Here is a 19,453-nt window from a genome sequence, read left to right as displayed (position 1 = left end):
TGGCTATTTTGTGTCCAATAAATGTCTAGTTGATGTTTTAGAAATGCTCAAATATGGGCGAATTATCTTAGTTAATGATTAACTAAGATAATTCTACTATAACTTAATACTAGCAGTGGTTTACTTTTAACTAGCAGTGTTTTCATAGATGTGAACAGTGAAGTGCACTACTAATTTTGAAAAGGTTCTAGTACATTCCACACATTTTTACATTGATAAAAACCTAAACGTTTGTTATTCAGTTAGTTTAGAATACTTTCTATACCTAGTTTTGATATTTTGTGTGTGTAAAAATTGAATGGCACGAAAGAAACCAGTGGAGACGGGTGTGGTGATAATACTAATAAGACCTGGCTGTTGAGATCCATTTAAGAAACACGTATGCTACCATTTTGACCCTCCATGCATGCCGTACTTTCACATGACTTCTACTTGTGACCTGCATTCCGCAAGCAATCGCCCAAACAAAGTTTGATTCAGTTGAATTTAACTATATTGATCGAAATCGTGTAGGACATATTGGCGAATAGATTTTTTTTGGTTGAAAATATTATTCACGTGTTGGTATTATATTAACGTATTCGCATTGTTTATCGTTATCTAACTTCTACAAGACCTTGTGCTAGTTGACTGGGAGACTGAAGAGCTCACTCCAACTGGGCTGGCAACATTTTCCTGACAATGCTTTTTCCTACAAATCTATTTGAAAGATATGGATAAGTGATTTATGGTTATTATAGTCCTCGAGAAGGAACACTGGATTTATTTGGCTCAGAGTTTCCGATGGCTGAGATCGTGGTGCAAGACTCCAGGAGGTGAGAAGCTGTTTCTAGCTTTTGAAAGTTGTGATGAACTGTAACCGTTCCGCACTGGTTAGCTTGCTCCCAAGGGGCAGTGCTCCCATGTGTTGTCATTTCTTGTTTGTTACATTGTAGTTATTTGATCTGGTTGTTTCCCCCTGAGTTCTACACTACCGTACAACCGAAAATGTTATGGATGAACGCATCTGTACAAGCCACTGGTACTTTTGATAAAACTACTAATTTCCATCATAAATTGATTACAAGATATCTCTCCAATCAGTGGCTGCAGGTTTTGCGGTCATACTCGATGACTTGTAAGTGTAACATCACAATCAAATGTATAAACCTATTATATATTTCTCTAGGAGTATGCATGTGTACAGGTGGTGGTAAACCGAATGCTCTTCGGTTCAAATAACAAACTCAGCAAGACCGACGGCTTCTCAGTTACAGTGGGTGACAATATTGTCACAAGGAAAGACGAAATTACATACCTGGGTTCCATCCTAGAGGCAAATCTTTCCTGTGACAATGGCATCCAATCAACCAACTAACTAGATTCTTGTACCGGATCTCCTCTGGTAAACAAGAATACCCTGAAGACTCTGGCAGGAGCACTCATTTAAGGGTACTACGTCTACGACTATGCTTGCACCTCATGGTACCAAAGCACCTCAAAGGCGCTAAAAACAAGATTACAAACATCACAAAACAAACTGGTCAGACTACTACTTGACCTTACCCCCAGAACCCACCTCACCCCTGCCCACTTTGACAACCTAGGATGGCTTAGAGTAGACGAGCAACTTGCAATGGGCCTGGTCTACAAGATACACTATACGACTAAGGTACCCATGTACATGTCAAAATACTTCCCAAAGGTCAGTGAATACCACAACCACTACACCAGAGGAAGCTCAACAAATCATGTTAAACCCAGATTCGGCTCAAACAAGGGACTAAACACGTTTCGCAATTATGCCACATCAATGTGGAACGCCCTACCCAAAGCTGTAAAGGAATGTGAATCCCTACCCACATTCAAAACCGCTATTAAAGAGTACCTACGGGAGGCTGCTATTCGAAACTGGCCACCGTAAATGCCCAAACCCCCCACCACCTCCTAATAGACAGTCTCCTCCCCGCCGTATTTCTCTCCCACCCACCCACCCCCTCCAAATGTACAGTCTCCACCCCACCATATGTATATTTCTCTCCCACCCACCCACCCCCTCCTAATGTACAGTCCCCTCCCCATCATATGTATATACTCTGTCAGGATCTAGGGGTAACAGTACTGTATATTTGAATACCGTTTATGTCACAAATGTATCAGTACTAAATACCTATATGTCCCTATGCCATAAATGTCGTGTATGTCATAAATGTCTATATGAATTGAAAATGGGGGACCCTGATGTAAACAAGACAAACGTCTTTCTCAGGTCTGCATCCCCTTAACAATTGTGTGTATTGAGCCGTACTGTATTGTACCCATTCTGCAATCTGTTAAATAAAGTTTTCATTCATTCATTCACACTCTTTTCAGCCAAGCCTATGATGCGCTATTTTTATACCATTTGCCATTGCTCTTACATCTTTATCTCTATCCTCACCACTTGTTTAGGCTATGTTGGTTGTTCTTGTACTGGCACTGCCATATGAATGTCGCTGCTGACAACGACCCAATCCACCCTGCAGATTAATACTCTTCTTATTGCAACTTCCTTGGACAATAATGTTTTGGTGTATTTGTCAGGTGTACTCAGTTCTTCCTTTATGATGGATCCAAAGTGACGGGAGAAGGAGACCCAACAATGGCAGGAATCTGCTACTTCTACCCTGAAGAGGTGGGGCTCAGTTACCTCGCTTGGCATGAATGTAATTGATCTTGTGTTGTGAGTTACCGTTTTTCTCAGTCGCTTTGGTGCATTTCTCACATCACTATTAACATTTACACAGTTCTACCCACATTCTACCCATTCTACAATCTGTTAATAAAAGTTTCAATCAGTTTCATTATGCATTGTGTGTTGAGTACTGACTTTTAATAATTTTGTTTTGCAATAATAAAAAAAAAAAAGTTTCAATCAATCAAATTTGATTGATTGAAAATTGTATTAACAGATTGCAGAATGGGTACAATACAGTAAGGCTCAATACACACAATTGTTGAGGGTTAATGGGATTCAGCTCTGTGTGACTGTGGAGAAGTGGCTTATCATTGGTTACAACTAATGCTTCACACACTCCTCCTCATCAGTGAAAGCTGAGGTTCGCCCGAGAGAGATTGTTAAATTTGGGAAACATTTTCAGTAAAAAATTATAAAGAAATGTATAAAATTAGCTTGACAGATTTGGACAACTAGTTCAAAATTTCTGTATGTAATGACTCAATCAATGAAATGAGGACTATTAGTTTTATAGGGAATGACTATCAGCATTCATAAGTATAGTTAATTTTGACTGACATGACATAAGCAAATGATAATGTTATAAAACAGCAGAGAATTGTATGAAAGCAATTGATGCATGTCCAAAAGCATTTGCAATTTGTTGGGAGGAATGAGAAACTGCTACTATGCACAAATGACTAAATGTTGTGGAGGTTGAACTAACAGTTATGACATTTTTTATTCTGATCAGAGAAATGCACCAAAGCAATTGAGAAAAACTGTAAGATAATGATAATATATTTACAGCATAGGCCTAAATGTTATTGCTGACTGCTCTCGAGCTGGCCATTTGTTCTAACAGACATATTTCTTACCTGTAGACACCTTTAGATAAACAGGAGCTGCTGTGTGGACAGGTTGCTGGAGTCTCACGCTGTGTTTCTGAGTTGTCCTCCTCTCCTGTACATATGATCAGGCTACGTCGCACCAAGTTTGCCATCCGCATGAAAGATGACTTTTTATGGGTGAGTTATTCCACTGCTGGAAAAGCACCAGATTTTAACCAGATTGAATTTTTTTGCTTAACATGTATTTGTTTGTTCCAGGCCCTGGGCTGCTCAGTGGATGTCCCCAATGTTAGTGTCTGTGATCTCCTGGATCAACTGATTAACCTCTTCTGTTTCTACAATGGCTCCATCCGTCAGAGCTACCAGGTATAATCTTAAATTAATAAATCTTTTTTTTTTTTTTTTTTTTTGCATACTTTAACACTTTCAGAGCCCTTGCTTAACACTTTGATTGCCTAAGATTAAATTCATGATATACCATCCGTTGCCAGCTCTATTTAACATGGAGAAGTTCCCCTTCTTTGCAGGGCTATAACTTTTTAAATTCGATTGCTAGATTGCCATTATTAGGGCCCATTCAAGGTCCTATATGTATTGTTCATGGTGTAGCAACGTTAAACTTTTTCATTCACATATTCATACTAAAATATGATCTAAAGTATAAGTATGTTTTCATCTCTTTCTGCAGCTTTCTCCAGAACGTGATTTATAGCCCCAAATACATTATATTGATGATGAAATACAGTTTGGTAGGAATCTGTGCGAGATCAAAAATTTCAATTGGACGTACTTCTAGAAGTTTCTACGTATCATCTGATATTGACCGGATGGGCGGGGGATCGTTTATAATTCCGTGGGCAACGTTTTACCATTCATCTAATGTGGGTCAAATGTTCATCATAGCAGTTAGTGTCGAACACGGTAATATTACACGCTAAAACTCACCCCAGTCTCCGCGGGCCGTTGGGGCGATCAGCGTGGGGTAGACAGTTTTCCATTATGGGATGTTGAAATACCCGGTCCATTTCCAGGTTGTATAATAATATATACGTCCAAATCATGTTGTTTTTTCGAGTTATTTGCAGCGATCGATGTTCACTGTGTGAAGACTGAGTCTCTCTAACATTAGCGAGTGCCCGGACCACATATGGAGTGAGTCCTGCCGGGTAAAAAGGTAACATCCGTTTTTTCGATCTGCCGATCGGCCACCAGATGGCGGTCTTGAACCGCTAGAGGATTGAGAGGAGATCAAACTTGTGTCTCAGGGCCCCGGAAAGGAAATATGATTCCGATCACAGATTTTTGAAATATTGATATCAAAGACGAGTTACGGCGTCTTCGGCAACTTGAGCATGGCGGGGAAGGACGCCTAAACTCGTCCTTTGGCAACTAAAGTGTTAACCTTGATTTACCGGTTGAATGCCCACCATCCACTTCAATGTTAGCGTTAAAAACGCCTAATCTATGTTTTAAATTATGGCTATGTGTCTAATCTGCCCGTCGCTTATCAATGACTCGTTTTCCAGTCAACATTGTCGAAGCGGATTGTTTTCTTATCGGTTCATTTTTGTTAACACTTTGACTGCCGGGAGCCGTCTTTAGACGTCTTTGCTGGCCATGCTAAAGTTGCCGGGGGACGCTGTACGTCGTCTTTATATCAATATTTCAAAAATCTGCGATCGGATTCATAATGTCCCTCCGCTGGCCTGAGATACACCAGCAGGACCCACTGAGCTCTCTGGCGGTTCAGGAGCGCCATCTGGTGGCCGATCGCGCAACCGCTTAACAGGAAGCGCAGTAGAGGTTGTGCTAGATGTCCGTATTGCTTCCGGCCACTCGGGATAGGTTCCGGCACTCTAGCTCGTCACACTACATAGCGATCGATTGCCAATAACTCGATAAACAACATGATTTGGACGTATATACCATTATACAAGCTGGAGATGGACCGGGTAATAATATATCCCATAATGATACAATTTCTACTCGACGATGATCGCCCCACGGCGCGCGGAGACTGGGGTGAGTTTCAGCGTGTAACGTTACCGTCTTCGATAATAACTGATATTATCAACATTTGACCCACATTAGATGATTGGTATAACGCTGCCCACGGAATTATAAACGCCCCCTCGCCCATCCGGTCAACATCAGATGACGTGTAGTAACTTCTAGAAGTACGTCTAGTTGGAATTTTTTATATCGCGCTGATTGCCATCAAACTGTATTTCATCATCAATATAATGCATTTGGGGCTATAGATCACGTTCTGGAGAAAGCTGCAGAAAGAGATGAAAACATACTTATACATTAGACCATACTTTACTATGAATATGTGAATGAAAAAGTTTAACGTTGCTACACAATGAACAATACATATAGGACTTTGAATGGGCCCTAATAATGGCAATGTAGCAATAGAATTTAAAAAGTTATAGCCCTGCAAAGAAGGGGACTTTCTCCATAGACAAATAGCGCTGGCAATCTATGGTATATCATTAATTTAACCTTAGGCAACCAAAGTGTTAATAGCATTTTGAAAAGCCCTCGTTTTCAAGGAAAATATAAAGATTCCATGATAAAAGACGTTTACTGGAATATTCTAGAATACACAAAAAAGTTATTATTTTTCGGCCTATTTATGAATCGTTTTCAAATAAACGCTAGATTATCTATAGTATATGTGTACGTATGCACGCTAGAGACGCGAGCTGAAAAATCGATTCTCTTATTTCCTCATCAGCGATCGTGCAAACGCTGAGATCTCAGTGAATACAACTCTGATTATCCCAAGACTGGTAAAATAGATTCCTTACCTCAGATCAGATGTTCTCCAAAAAGATCATTCCAATTCCTGATCGCCATTCCAAATATCGATCACGCTTATTGATTGAGTATTGGCTACTGTGAATATATATTCCATGCTGATTCCCGTCCCGCGATGACTTCCATGTTGAGCAGACAGCTTGCCAGCGCAAGGAACCAAATGGCTCCGCCTCTACATATCTACAGATCCCAGGTCAGTCTAAGCGACTGACCTGCAGTTACACAGGGATATACGATAGGGGGCGCTTTTTTCCATTCTGAGCTCCTGGAGGATGATGAAATATGGTCGGTTGATGAAATATGAAATCAGATCGCTAATAAACAAATAAAACGATATTTGTCGTTGTGGGCACTCAGTGGGGGGCCTAATAAAACGAGATATGTCGTCCGTGGCACTGAAAGTGTTAATAAGAATAATAATAATTTGTATTTGTATAGCACCTTTCATACAATAATTGCAGCTTAACACTTTGAGCGCCAGCCGTGTTTTCCTTTTTACCGGCTGGAATGCCACCATCCACAGCCAATGTTAATGTTAACACTTTGAGTGCCACTCACAAGATTTCTCGTTTTTTTTTATAGGTGGTTGCTAGCCACTCACGAGATTTCTCGGATTTAAATTTTTTTTTAGCGATCTGACAAATTATTGCATCACCCGAGCCTACCCGAGTATAGCCGAGCGGCGCCGGCGATCACTGTGGAAAAAAGCGCCCCCTGTCGTCTCCCAGATGACATAAGTGATTTTGAAATGGACTCAATGAAAATTAATGGGGAAAAAAATCCGGTACTCCACATTTTCCAGTTCACTGATCCAGCCGGGGTTACCACAGTTCATTCTGGAACCTCAGATCCCCGCTGATCATGGAGATCTACAGTATCGCGTTGGATCCATACACGTATCGATTTTTTCGAATGGTGATCAGGAATTGGAATATACCAGTTGGATACCATCTGATGTCAGGTAAGGACTCTATGTTATCAGTGTTAGGATAATCAGAGTAAGTTTGATGAAGTTATAAGCTGTTTTGTGAAATGTCTTCTTTCGGTTTCACTGTAAAAGTCCGTGAGGAAATCAACGGAGCGATTATCCGTGCGCGGCCGTAATGTGCTTGCGTGCACGTATAATATTGATCATCTAGCGTTTATTTGAAAACGATTCATAAAAAGGCCGACGAATATCAACGTTGTGGAATATTCCACTAAAAGACGATTTTCATAGAATGCTCCAGAATGAGCTGTTTTTTATATCAAAACGGGGGCTTTTCTAACTGCTCTGAAACGGAAACGACGCGATAAAAAAACAATCTGCCTTGACAGCACTGACTGGAAAATAGTCTTTGATAATGCGATGGGCAGATTAGACACATAGCCATAATTTAAAACATAGATTAGGCGATATTAACGTTAACATTGGCGCCGATGGTGGCATTCAGCCGGTAAAACGGAAAACCAGGCGTGGCGCTCAAAGTGTTAATATCGCCTAATCTATCGCCTAATCTATGTTTTAAATTATGGCTATGTGTCTAATCTGCCCGTCGCTTATCAAATAATCATTTTCCAGTCAACATTGTCAAGGCAGATTGTTTTTTTATCGCTTCATTTCCGTTTGATAGCATTTTGAAAATCACCCGTTTTCGCGGAAAAAACAACCCATGCCTATGATAATAGCCTTTTACTGGAATATTCCAGAACGTTGTCATTTGTCGGCCTATTTATGAATCGTTTTCAAATAAACGCTAGATGATCGATAGTATATGTGTGCGCACGCACGCTCGTGCCGCGCGCTGATAATCGCTGCTCTTATTTCCTCATGGCTTTTACAGTCAAAACAGCCATATCACATATCACATAAACGCTTATATATTCGTGAAAACGAGTCTGATTATCCTAACACTGATAACATAGATTCCTTACCTGAGGTCAGATGGTATCCAAATGGTTTATTCCAATTTCCGATCGCCATTCGAAAAAATCGATAATTGTATTGATCCCGTGGCTCAGAGGCTCCAGAATTAACTCTGGTAGACCCCGGCTGCATCAGTGAGAAGTAAAATGTGGAGTCAGAAATCTGTTCTCCCATTCACTTTCATTGAGTCCATTCCAAAAGGGTGATTTACCATCTGGGAGACGATAGGGGGGCGCTTTTTTCACATCTGAGCGCCGGCGGTCCCTGGATCTCCAACGGTAGGCTCGCGTGATGCAATATGATTTCAAATCGCTAATAAAATAAATAAATTTAAAAAAACGAGAATACTCGTGACGTGGCATTCAACGGTCGGGGGGTAAACCAGAGAAAAGCTGTGCGTGGCATACAAAGTGTTAAAGTGCTTTACAGCAGAAAAAACACAGGCACAAAATGAGCACATAAAGTGCAGACATTTAAAATAAAACAATTTCTAGCATCCCAATAGGCCACTTTGTTTATGGTTTGATTCTATGGCATTAAATGACATATAAAACAAGCATAAAAAAGATAGCAGCAAGGTAAGGCACAGTTTTAAAATGACATAAAAAAACATATAAAACCAGCATAAAAAGATGGCAACAAAGTAAGGCAAATCACAGTTTTTCATATTAGGATGATCTAACGTCCCAATAGGCCTCTGTTTACGGTTTGATTCAGTTTTAAAATAGGCAGTAATCAACAGAATAAAAATAGAATAGACAGAGTAAAAAAGTGCAGTAAAAATAGTTAATAAAATAATAGACAATAAAATAGTTCAGTAAAATAAAAATAAAATAGCCCTAATTTACAATAATCTGGTTGAAGCAGGCTCCTGAGTTACTTTATTATGGTTCTGAGTTACTTTACAGAACAGCAGATCAGCTCCACTTTGAGTTTCTTTACAAAGGTCTGTTCTAAATTACTTTATAGAACAGTCCGAACAACCGCAACAGGGCAGCTCCTTCTTACTTTGAGTTTCTTTACAGAGTTCAGTCGTAGATGTTTTATAGAACAGTTCTGAATTACTTTACAGAACAGAGCTCCGTTAGCCACATTGATCCCCTTGGTATTTGCAGGATTTTTCAAACTGTAAAGAAGTATCATGGTAGTTTGATAGTAATTTCAACAATCTTTAAAACAATCTATTCTCATACAGTCATCTTGCGTATCATAAGGACTGTTTTGGGTGAATTATGTCTGACATCCATATGTATCTTCATCTCTACATAATGTAACTTTATCTTTGTCTTCCCATGTAGATTAACAGTCGGGAAACGTTAGCTGTCCGGTGGGCCCAGTATCTCTCGCACTTACAGGCCGGATCTACTGAGCTTCATCACGTCTTTAGCTGCTTGAGCACTATTGACTCGACTCACGTACGTTCCAATTATAATCAGAGTTATATGTTTGATCATGTATCTCCTAACTGTGCTGTTAAACTCAGATGGTATGTTGTTAGAACTTTTGTATGCATCAGAAAACACTTTCCCAGAGACATATCCCTGTCGCATTATAGTTGATATGATAAATGACAGGAAGGAAATTACTTGTGATGCAAAAAAACAAAACAAGTATTAAAATCACAAGTCGTGTGAGTAAATATCCCTTCAAGGAGCTGTGTGGGGGGGGGGGGGGGGTTGGTTATATCATGCACACTTTGTGGCATTGAGATTTGAGTACACCCTTGCTCAGGCATTATTTACTTATGTGACTTTTTTGCATTATAAGTGGTTTCCCTCTTGTCTTTCATAGTATTTTGCCTTTTTGGGAACCCACACCCTCCATATTACATTATAGTTGATGAAGTTACTATTGATTGATCTTTAAATTTGTTTGCTTCCAGTTGGTGATTTATGTCATTCTTATCCTCAGATTGACCCACTTCTCCTGCTTAAAGCTGCCCTCATCCTCCAGGCCTGTCAACGTTGCCCCCTAGTGTTAGCTGGCTGTATTCTCTTCAGAGGAAGGTACTGTAAACTGGCATTTTACATAATGCCCCACTCAAGGCTAGCATTTTGTAATCAACTTGTTGTGAAGTGAGGCCTTTCTGTCTTCCACAGAGTTGTCAGCACACAGATGCCTCCAGATCTTACAGTGAAGGTCATGGTACATGAGACTGAAACATACAGCAAGGTATATGTAATTTAGTCTACATCCTAGACTAGTGTTTCCCCCACATCTAAGATAGTTAGTGGCAGCAGTGGCTCAAGAGGTAGAGTTATCGTTTTGGTAGGTTCCCAGTTTGATCCTGGCTCCTCCTGGCAGCATGTGTTTGAAGTGTCCTTGATCAAAGACACTGAACCCCTAACCCTTCCAGGGGCGATGCACTGCCAGAGACCCTCTCAGGAGGGGTCAAATGTTACATACGTTAGGCCAGTATGTACATGAGTTGAGTCAATAGTGCTGAGGAGGCAGTTAGAGATGTGATGAAGATCAGTTATGAACAGTACCTAACTTTGTTAAATGGTAAGCCTGTGTTTTAATGTTGATTTAGGAGCAGAGCAATGGACTGCCTTCCTCCATCTCTTCAGGCAGTGCTCCTCTCTCCAAGGATGTGACCTCCACCACCGTCTTCCTGACCATGGCTGAACTTAAGTGTCTTCACTCTTGTCCTGTGGACAAAGAATACAGGTATCTTTTCTTTCTTTCTTTTTAGCCTCTCTCTCTCTCTAAAAGTATTGTTTTGTTTTTCTATCACGTTCTATCTGCAGGGATAGCAAAGAAGGGAAAGTCACAGTCTCTAAACTTGAACTCTCTGCCACCTAGGTCCCATTCCTCTACCCCAAATAAAGTCAGTCATCCGAGGAAGACTCATCTGTCGAGAACTCTATCCGACACGCCCTCCTCTGACTCTGACCCGCCTGGGCAAGAAGCCTCTCACCCTTCCCGTGTACCACGGCAGGTCCTCCTGTCCGACACTCCGCTGTCAGGATCACAGAGCAGCCCGCCTTCCTTCCAAACCCCACTACAGTCCCCCAACCCTACTTTCGCCAACGGAAAGACTCCGCATGAGGTTGATGAGGAAGTATTGGATGAGTCATATTATCAATTGTGTTTCGAGAGCAGTGGGGGTGAGAGCAGCCAGATATGTATTGAAGGAGACCATTCGGTGCACGGGGGCGTAACTCATCTCAATGGACAGAAGAAAGGAAGTGGGGCGGTGGTTTTTGATTCTGGGTCTGATCTTGGGATTAAAGATTATCAAGAGGACAAGGTGTTTGGAGATCTTTGTCCCGGTGATGGCCTGGCTGAGCGCCCACTCATCCCCATGATACTCTACCAGCACCGTGTGAGAGGCCTGGTACTGGCCTTACTGGTGGAGCCTCAGTTCCACAATGACTTGGTCGCCATGGAGGAAGTGGTGAGAAAGTCTAATAAGCCAAGCGTGTGCTACTACTGACTGATTTATATAACAGCATCAGCACTCTCGCAGGCCTTGAAAATCCCTGAAGATGGATGATCTTGAAAGATCTGGAAAGTGCATGAATTAATAAAGTATGGCACTAACATGATTAACTTGATGATCTTTAGAGATATTGAAAGGGCTTGAATGAAATGTGCTGTAAGTGGTATTTCTTTGTTAAAATAACTGTTAAATAGCTCTACATTCTGACAGCCATCACTGATATAGAGTGTTTGGTCAGTAACATAGGTCTCCCAGTCAGTGGTGCAGTGGCAAATTGACAGTAGGTCAAACGCTCCGTGCGCGTGCGCGCGTGCGCGCGCATGCACAGTTTTTTTTGGCTGCTCTCGTCCTGCAGCTGGATACTATTGCCTCACAGCGCGGCCGTCAGCGCGCGGCCCAGAGAGCGCCGCTGGCTCTGCGGCTCTGCAGCTGCATGCTTCTCCGGGAGTCCGGTTGGATAATGCCATGTAAAAAGCGATTGCGCGTACTTCAGCCTCAGTGACCGAGGTATAACGCCGTTATACCGAGTTATACCAGCACTGCACCACTGCTCCCAGTCCCTCCACTCAATACATTTTCTGGTATCCCTTCCCACTTTATCCAGTCGGGAGAGAGAACCCTAGATAATTTGTACTTATTTCAAGAAGTCTTGCCATGTCAAATTAGCCGACAGATTATTTTACTTGTTTCAAGCATATATTTGTTTTTATTTCTTATTTTTGTCAGACCAGGAGACACATGTTACTGACCAAACACTCTTGAAAGATCTTGAAAATACTTTAATTAATAGTATGGCACTAACATGATTTTAAGATATTGAAAGTGCTTGTATTAATGAAGTATGGCACTAACTTGCATTCAGTTGCAGTGAACATTTACTGTATATGATGAAGATGAGGGTTTGGGTTTGCAAGAAACGGTAAATGTTTCATGTACGATAAGAAATGCCAAACTCAACTGCCAAATTTAGGCCCCATTTCTTTTTGTTTAGTCTTAGAAAAAAATATTTGACTTTCATTTGTAACAAGAACAAAAGTACATTTGTCATAATATTAATAATAATGAATAATGTCTGGCACGAAAATCGACCAGTTTGAGTCCTATTGAAAAGCCCTTGAATTTGAGAGAACCCCTGGCCTACAGTATACCATTCAGTTATATTACTTAATACGTCTTATGTCTCTGCAGTATATGTGTTTATAATGGTAATATTTGGTTTTTATCAGTCAGTCAACTTTCCCTTGTTTCCAGTACCACAGCAGCCTGGCATCTCTGAATGGGCTAGAGGCCCACCTGAGGACCACTGCTGCAGGGGCCCAGGGCCCTCAGGGGCCATACATTTTTGCACACTTTGACTGTATTCAGAACACATTAACAAGTGAGGCTCTTAATATTATCACATATCTCTTCATTCAATCTTTCATCCTGACCTTATCTTGGTTTTACTTTCTTTCTTTCTGACTCTTGTCGTTTCTGACATTTCAAGAATCCTGTCTTTTACTTGCCCAATGTTCTTCACCTTCAATGCAAGAGGGAGTACAAACTCTGTCATGAATGGGGGAGGTGTGTGTGTGTGTGTGTGTGTGGGGGGGGGGGGGTTGATAGCTTATTTTGACTCTTCAGCTTAGGGGTAATTAGTAGCTCTGTGATCACCATTCTTTTGTAGTTTTGCAAAGATGCTTGTCAAGGTTGGTGTGGTATTTATAGTGAGCCTCTTGTTTCTGTGTCTCTGCAGCCAACCTGTCTGGCCGACCGGGGGGAACCCAGGAGCGTCCCTTTGTGAGGGCCACATCGCTGCTCCACTCGCATTTCTCTCACACTGAAACTCTGCAGGAGGCTATTATTAGGTTAGTATGACAGTGACGTGTGTGTGTGTGTGTGTGGGGTGGGGGGCACATGCCTCTTATAGCTCCTCAATTACAATTAGAAGGTGGGGGATGAGGTCCTAGTGTTATCAGCACTACGTTGTATCTTGTTGGTCAGTGTCTGACTCACAGTCTAATGTTTACCGTAAGTTGTGTCACATTTGAACCGCAGAAACGCAGGTGCGGCTGTGTTTGGAACCCGCAGTGTGGCCCAGGAGACCTACTTCCAGCAGCAAGGGGCGACAGTGAGAAACTCTGGCATCCCCAACCACCAGGATAGTGCGTTCTCCCTGCCCACCAAGGCCCGACACAGACTGCTGAAACATGGGGTTAACCTGCTCTGACTGAGAGTGGCACCGAAAAAACCAGCAGGCACCTAAATGTGTGTCGTATTTTTTCTGCCCAAATATGGGAGGGCGGTTCCCTCTGTCTCCCATGCCTTGAGAAAGTGAAGGGGTTACTAAACTATAGCTTCCTCTGTGGTTCACACAGGGGAACAAGGTCTTGAACGAGGTCTTCTAATATTGATTTAGCTCCGATGTATCTGAGGATTTTTTATTTAGAAGTGGCAAATTTATGTTAGAAATGTGCAAGCTAAAACTATCTTAACACTGCAGCAGGTCCCCCAGTCTCACCAGCTCAGTGCATTTTTGTAGTGAGTGTTAGCAATGTGGCTCCTAAATATAGGCCTGTTGGCAAAACATAGAATCCTCCTATAAAACATCACCATACCTCTAACCCCATGATACACTGTAAATGACAAACTACTGGAAAGGAAAACACTGTACATTTTTACCGTAGGCAGAAAAGAAAAAGGAACCGTTTTCTTTTTCCAAAATTAGGACAACACTGTTTCAAATAAATATTTCAGTCAAACACTACGGAGACTGGACATGAGATTATGTTTAATGTCAGTATAACAGCGTTTGTGCTTTTAAGTGCTGTTATCAACAACATTTTATAGTATGGCCACTTCATAAATACTTGTTGCTTAATCAAATTTGTGTCTAATGACTGCAACAAGTCACGTGTAATCATTATCAACATATCTGTCCTATTTTTGTTTGTTCATTGAAGAAAAATGATATTCAAACTGAAGCAGAATGTAAATATTATGAAAGCTTTGTGTGCTGGTATACACAACTTTGCCAATGCCATTATATTGGATGCATATGGTAATTGGAATAATAATAATTTTCATGTAAAACGTATTTTGATTAATTATCCACTGAAATGACCTAAACCACATTGACTAAAAGAAAAGGCAAGCTATTTACCGTATTTCAAATATATATATTTTGAAAATACTGATATGATTGTAATTAAGCTATTATTAAGCTTGTATCGACTCTTAAGTGTCAGTATTTTACTTTAAAGGCCCAATCCGATTTTCTTTTGACTATAGATTAGGGTTATTCACATACAGTTTGGTTTGTAGATAGAAAATATTATATAAATAAATGCATTATCCTGTCATAAAGAAATAAAGACATAAATTATGTCCGTTTTACTCAAATATTTAAAAATTGCCTACTAATATAAACAAACATTCCAGCCCCAAAATACAGAAAATACAGTTTAAAGTCAATCAACTAGATAATGAAAATGTGTCTCCATTCCTTTTTGTGTTGGTTGGCTGTTGTTGTTACCCACTTGTTAAAACTGTTTGGATCATTGATTGTATTTGTTTTCAGATGATGGCTTTTCTCATCTGCTGTGCATCAATAGTGGAAAATGGACGAATAAATCATTATCTTTCTGCAAGTCTCATTTGAGCTACTTAAGTAAACGCTTGTTTTAACAGCAGGGGCCACAGAGCTGTATTAGGGGCGTCAGCATCTTGCATGTTACACTCATTAGTATTCCAAGGCACGCCTAATTGTATTGTATTTTGTGAGGTAGACTGTGATATAGGTTTAAAATTATGAGCACTGGGGAAACGGCAGTGATTTGAAACCGTCACTACATGTGTACAACTTTACTATCCAGAAAGCAGCCATATACCCGAGACATCTGCCACATATTCACGATGTTCCAAACAAAGTGTAATTGGAGTCATTAGATAAGTAGCCTAGCTGAATTTGAATGGGTGAAGTCGGCACTCTTGGGGAGCCTTATTATGCAAGTGAATTAAAAGGACCCGGCGGGGTGCAAATGGGAGATTGAGGGCACGAACAAAAGGGGGGCGGGACCAGGAGTAAAGTCAGAATTCAAATTCTAAGTGGCAAAATGGCCCTATTGTCGATAGAGGTAGGTCTATATAACAACGGGTTAACTGAACCTCATTCATTGCTGGATGGAGAGTTGGCACAACAAAAAAGTTGCTTCTCAGTCGAGAAACTCCCCCGGCGCGCGGACACATCGCAATGGCCTCTCCACAATGCACATGGATAGCATTCATTCTGCTCTATGTGATGACAAACGCCATTGGAGTTTTTGGTCGCGCAGTAGAAACGCAGGGATTTCGGTTACAACCACCTAATGTTGAAGAGGAACACAACATGCGTAATTTCCGCACCTACATGTTGAGACGATGGAGGCGAGAGGTCGTGGAGACGCAGCGTGGGCGCTGCGCAGACCCGACCACACCGTGGATGGAAACGACAGAACCGCCTGAGGATTTTGCAAAAATGCTCCGGCTACGTGTGCGTTCATATCACCCTGGAGATTCAAGGCGCATGATTTTCCCCGAGCAATCACTTCTCCGTTTTATCCGACGAGTTTATCACTGCTGTCAAGTACGTCTCCATTGCAGAAGTGTGAAAGGAATCCAAGGTCACTTGAGAGGCGGTAAGAAAAACACGAAATCAAGTGAATGCCTTATTATGTTTGTCCTAGTAATGCTGTAGGCCTGCACCATTCCATCAAAACAAAGTGGGTCAACGACGGTACTTTGTGTAGAACGAGTAGGCCTGAACATGTTTTCCATTATTTCCCCCTAGACAAAGATGTGGAGTTCTTTCTCACCCGGGACGTTTGGTCATTGGCTGTCACCCGAGTAGAAATTCACCTCCAACTATACAACCCACAACGCCTAGACATCAAGCCTATGCTTCCGTACATGGCAAAACATAACCTTCCAACAAGGTGAGTTTAATCTTCGGTGTTTAACACTTGTGTGTCATTTTTCCATCGAAGTTACCTCATCTTCACACATATGCTATGAAACGGGACACCAGCGGTGGAAGAAGTGCACGGCTCCTTTACTTAGTAGAAATACTCTGATAAAATATTAATTTGGTAAAAGTAAAATTCCTTCATTTTAAATTGAGTAAAAGTAGAGAAGTGTTTGATACTTCTGATAGTTCTGACGTTTGGAACCCTAGCCCTATTTCTCATTTATCAGTGATGTTGTTGATTAAGTCCTTTCTAGGCACAATCCATGCTGTTCCTCATACTAGCTCCAGATAGTTAGCCACTTATAGATAGTTAGAAATGTACTGCACACTGTGTACACAAAGTACATTCCAATGAGCCTCAGTCAGCTTGTACAGACAAGAGCTTGACCCCATTGACTTTGCATGGGTAGCAGCTGTCCCTTTAAGTAAAAGTATATATTCTATATGACATTCTTGTATTTCAGTGCTTGGGAGCATTCAACCCTCGATCTACTGACTCTTAAGATTATGTTAAAGTGGTTCGGTTATGCTTCTCTGATTATGTCCTCTTTAGGATTGCTGATAAAAGTACTTAAATCTTCATATAAAAAAAATCTAGTAACTGTAATTGGTTCAAATAAATGTAGTGGAGTAAAAAGTATAACATTTACTTCAAAATGCAAAAATACAAAGCATGAGAATACTCCAGTAAAGTACAAGTGCCTTAATTGTACTTTTGTGTAGTACTCGAGTACTCTCACCCCAAAGCTCTATGATCATAATTTTGTGTCTAATGGAATATAAGATGCTTGTAGGGAAAGCCAGGTCTAATACACTCTCCTCTTTGCTCCTTTAGGTACAGTTTGTGGTCAAAAGATGACACGGTGGAGATGAGAGTGGATCTCCTTTTCCCTTTCCAAGGTCTGCAGAAGGCAGCAGGAGGTACCAGAGGGGGTTCAAGCCTGATGGACATGCGAAGGGTGGGGGTTCTTTCCAGGGGGGATCCACGAGAAAGGCTGCTCCCACAACAGTCTCTGCAGGACATTGATGGTGATCAGTGGGGGGAAGGGTTGGGCCACTTGCTGCCTGCTCGGCAGCTGGGCAGCCTGGGCCTGGCCCTGAACTGCAGTAAGGGGGGACTGGGGGTGTCATGTGAACACAATGGACTCCACCTTTTACACACACCCTTTATGGCTCTGTCTTATACATAGGGTGCAACTAAGGCTGTAAAACTGTAAATGCAGGTATGACATTTTCTAAGTGCTTCTTCCTTTTTTTTCTCCCATAAGTCCATGTGTCCTATTGAAGAGTGAAAGGGAACATTTAAATTATTTTTCTACCTCCAAACCAAAACCAGAATGTATATAGCCTACATACTGTACATCTCAATGTAGATGAGAGAAAATGCACTTCAGCAATGTCAAATATATTAATTTATAAAAAGAAATGTGTAAGAAAGATATTCTAACATGTAAATAGTGTACATTACATATGTTTTATTGGTTCATTCTTTGGCTATTGAAACTCAGTCTACTGCGATACTTGTGAGATATTTTGTCAAAGATTGAGAGTCCTTTATTAATGAATAAAAGTGTACTACATAATTAATTATGTCAATCGATGTGGCAAGTCTGCTATTTACCTCTTTCAAACATTCTAACATTCATACCGATGCCTCCAGTTGAAGCAACATGTCTTATCGGTTATGACGCTGATTTCAGACGTTCTCACAGTTGGTGATAACAAGGTGGTGGTGGGGAGGCAACACCTGGACAAACAAGACTACTGAATTTACCTGGTCCCCACGTATCTCTTTATTAGAAATTACAAAAAGATATCTGGATAAATTTACTGGATGTTAAGATACAACTTATCGCTGCTGTCGGGACAAAACCTCATAACTCCATTTTTTGAATATTTTTTTTATTATATAAATCAACTCCGTAGATCATCCTCCATATGTGTGTGTGGGTTTTACAAAGTTTAAACAATGGGAAAGCATTAAACCGATCATCTGTCTAAACCTCCTAACTCTATTCACCCTCAAATCTGTGTTAGTTTTTTTCATCTGCTGAAAAGTTGGGTTTTTGGAGTTATGAGGTTTTGTCCCGACAGCAGCGTTATGTACACTGAAAGTATGGGCTTTATATTCCAAGGTTTACTTCAGATTAAATATAATAGTTATGATGAAAGATTCTATGAATGGGTACAGTATGTTTCATAATGCTTTCTATGCTGCAATTTAATTGACTTAATAAAGGTGCTGCGTTTGTTGAAATAAGTGGTTACGTATTAAAATAGCTCTACACTCCGACAATCATGTCTGGTCAGTAACATGGGTCTCTGTGTAAAATGTTCTGGTATCCCATTCCCGCTATCCAATCAGGAGAGAGAACGCCACACCGAAAAAAAATTCGGACAAAAATAAGATATAAAAACTAGTTTTAAGCAAATGTGTCATTGAAAATCTACCAGTGCAGTAAGCACATTTGGCTTGGCAAGATTTCTTGAAATAAGTTAAAATATAGGGTTCTCTCTCCTGATTGGATCAAATGGGATGCCAGCAAATTTATTTTGTGTTTACTGCAGAGTGGAGGGACTGTTACTGACCAAACACTCTATATCAGTGATGGCTGTTGGAATGTAGAGCTATTTAACGCTTATTTTAACAAGAAAATACCTCTTACAGCACCTTTAATAAGTACTAGGGTAACAAATTGAGATTTTCAATTGGCTATCTGTGTTGGAATCCACCAAATAATAGAGG

General features: G+C 40.8%; 1 protein-coding gene and 1 long non-coding RNA gene across 3 annotated transcripts; both read left to right on the top strand.

Annotated features, from left to right (window-relative positions):
* Positions 1 to 464: 464 nt before the first annotated feature.
* On the top strand, positions 465 to 15,342 carry hps4 (HPS4 biogenesis of lysosomal organelles complex 3 subunit 2). Of its 2 annotated transcripts, none has more exons than XM_084315524.1 (12): positions 465 to 815; positions 2,563 to 2,653; positions 3,580 to 3,723; positions 3,805 to 3,912; positions 9,577 to 9,693; positions 10,190 to 10,284; positions 10,378 to 10,450; positions 10,812 to 10,948; positions 11,084 to 11,330; positions 12,975 to 13,101; positions 13,459 to 13,570; positions 13,761 to 15,342. In XM_084315524.1, the coding sequence occupies exons 1-12, from the start codon at positions 784 to 786 to the stop codon at positions 13,930 to 13,932; spliced, it is 1,455 nt and encodes a 484-aa protein (XP_084171650.1). In that variant the 5' UTR covers positions 465 to 783; the 3' UTR covers positions 13,933 to 15,342. The 2 variants fall into 2 exon arrangements, with proteins under 2 accessions (XP_084171650.1, XP_084171649.1); XM_084315523.1 differs by having other exon boundaries at positions 11,084 to 11,678.
* Positions 15,343 to 15,875: 533 nt separating this feature from the next.
* Positions 15,876 to 18,303, top strand: LOC311229699. Its single transcript, XR_014619759.1, has 3 exons — positions 15,876 to 16,378; positions 16,531 to 16,675; positions 17,543 to 18,303. It is a non-coding gene; the product is annotated as an uncharacterized lncRNA (long non-coding RNA).
* Positions 18,304 to 19,453: the final 1,150 nt, after the last annotated feature.

This window comes from Notolepis coatsorum (assembly GCF_963971535.1).
Source record: "Notolepis coatsorum genome assembly, chromosome: 1".
Classification (NCBI taxonomy): domain Eukaryota; kingdom Metazoa; phylum Chordata; class Actinopteri; order Aulopiformes; family Paralepididae; genus Notolepis; species Notolepis coatsorum.
Note: the sequence above shows the minus strand (reverse complement) of the source record. Positions and strands in the feature narration are given on the sequence as shown.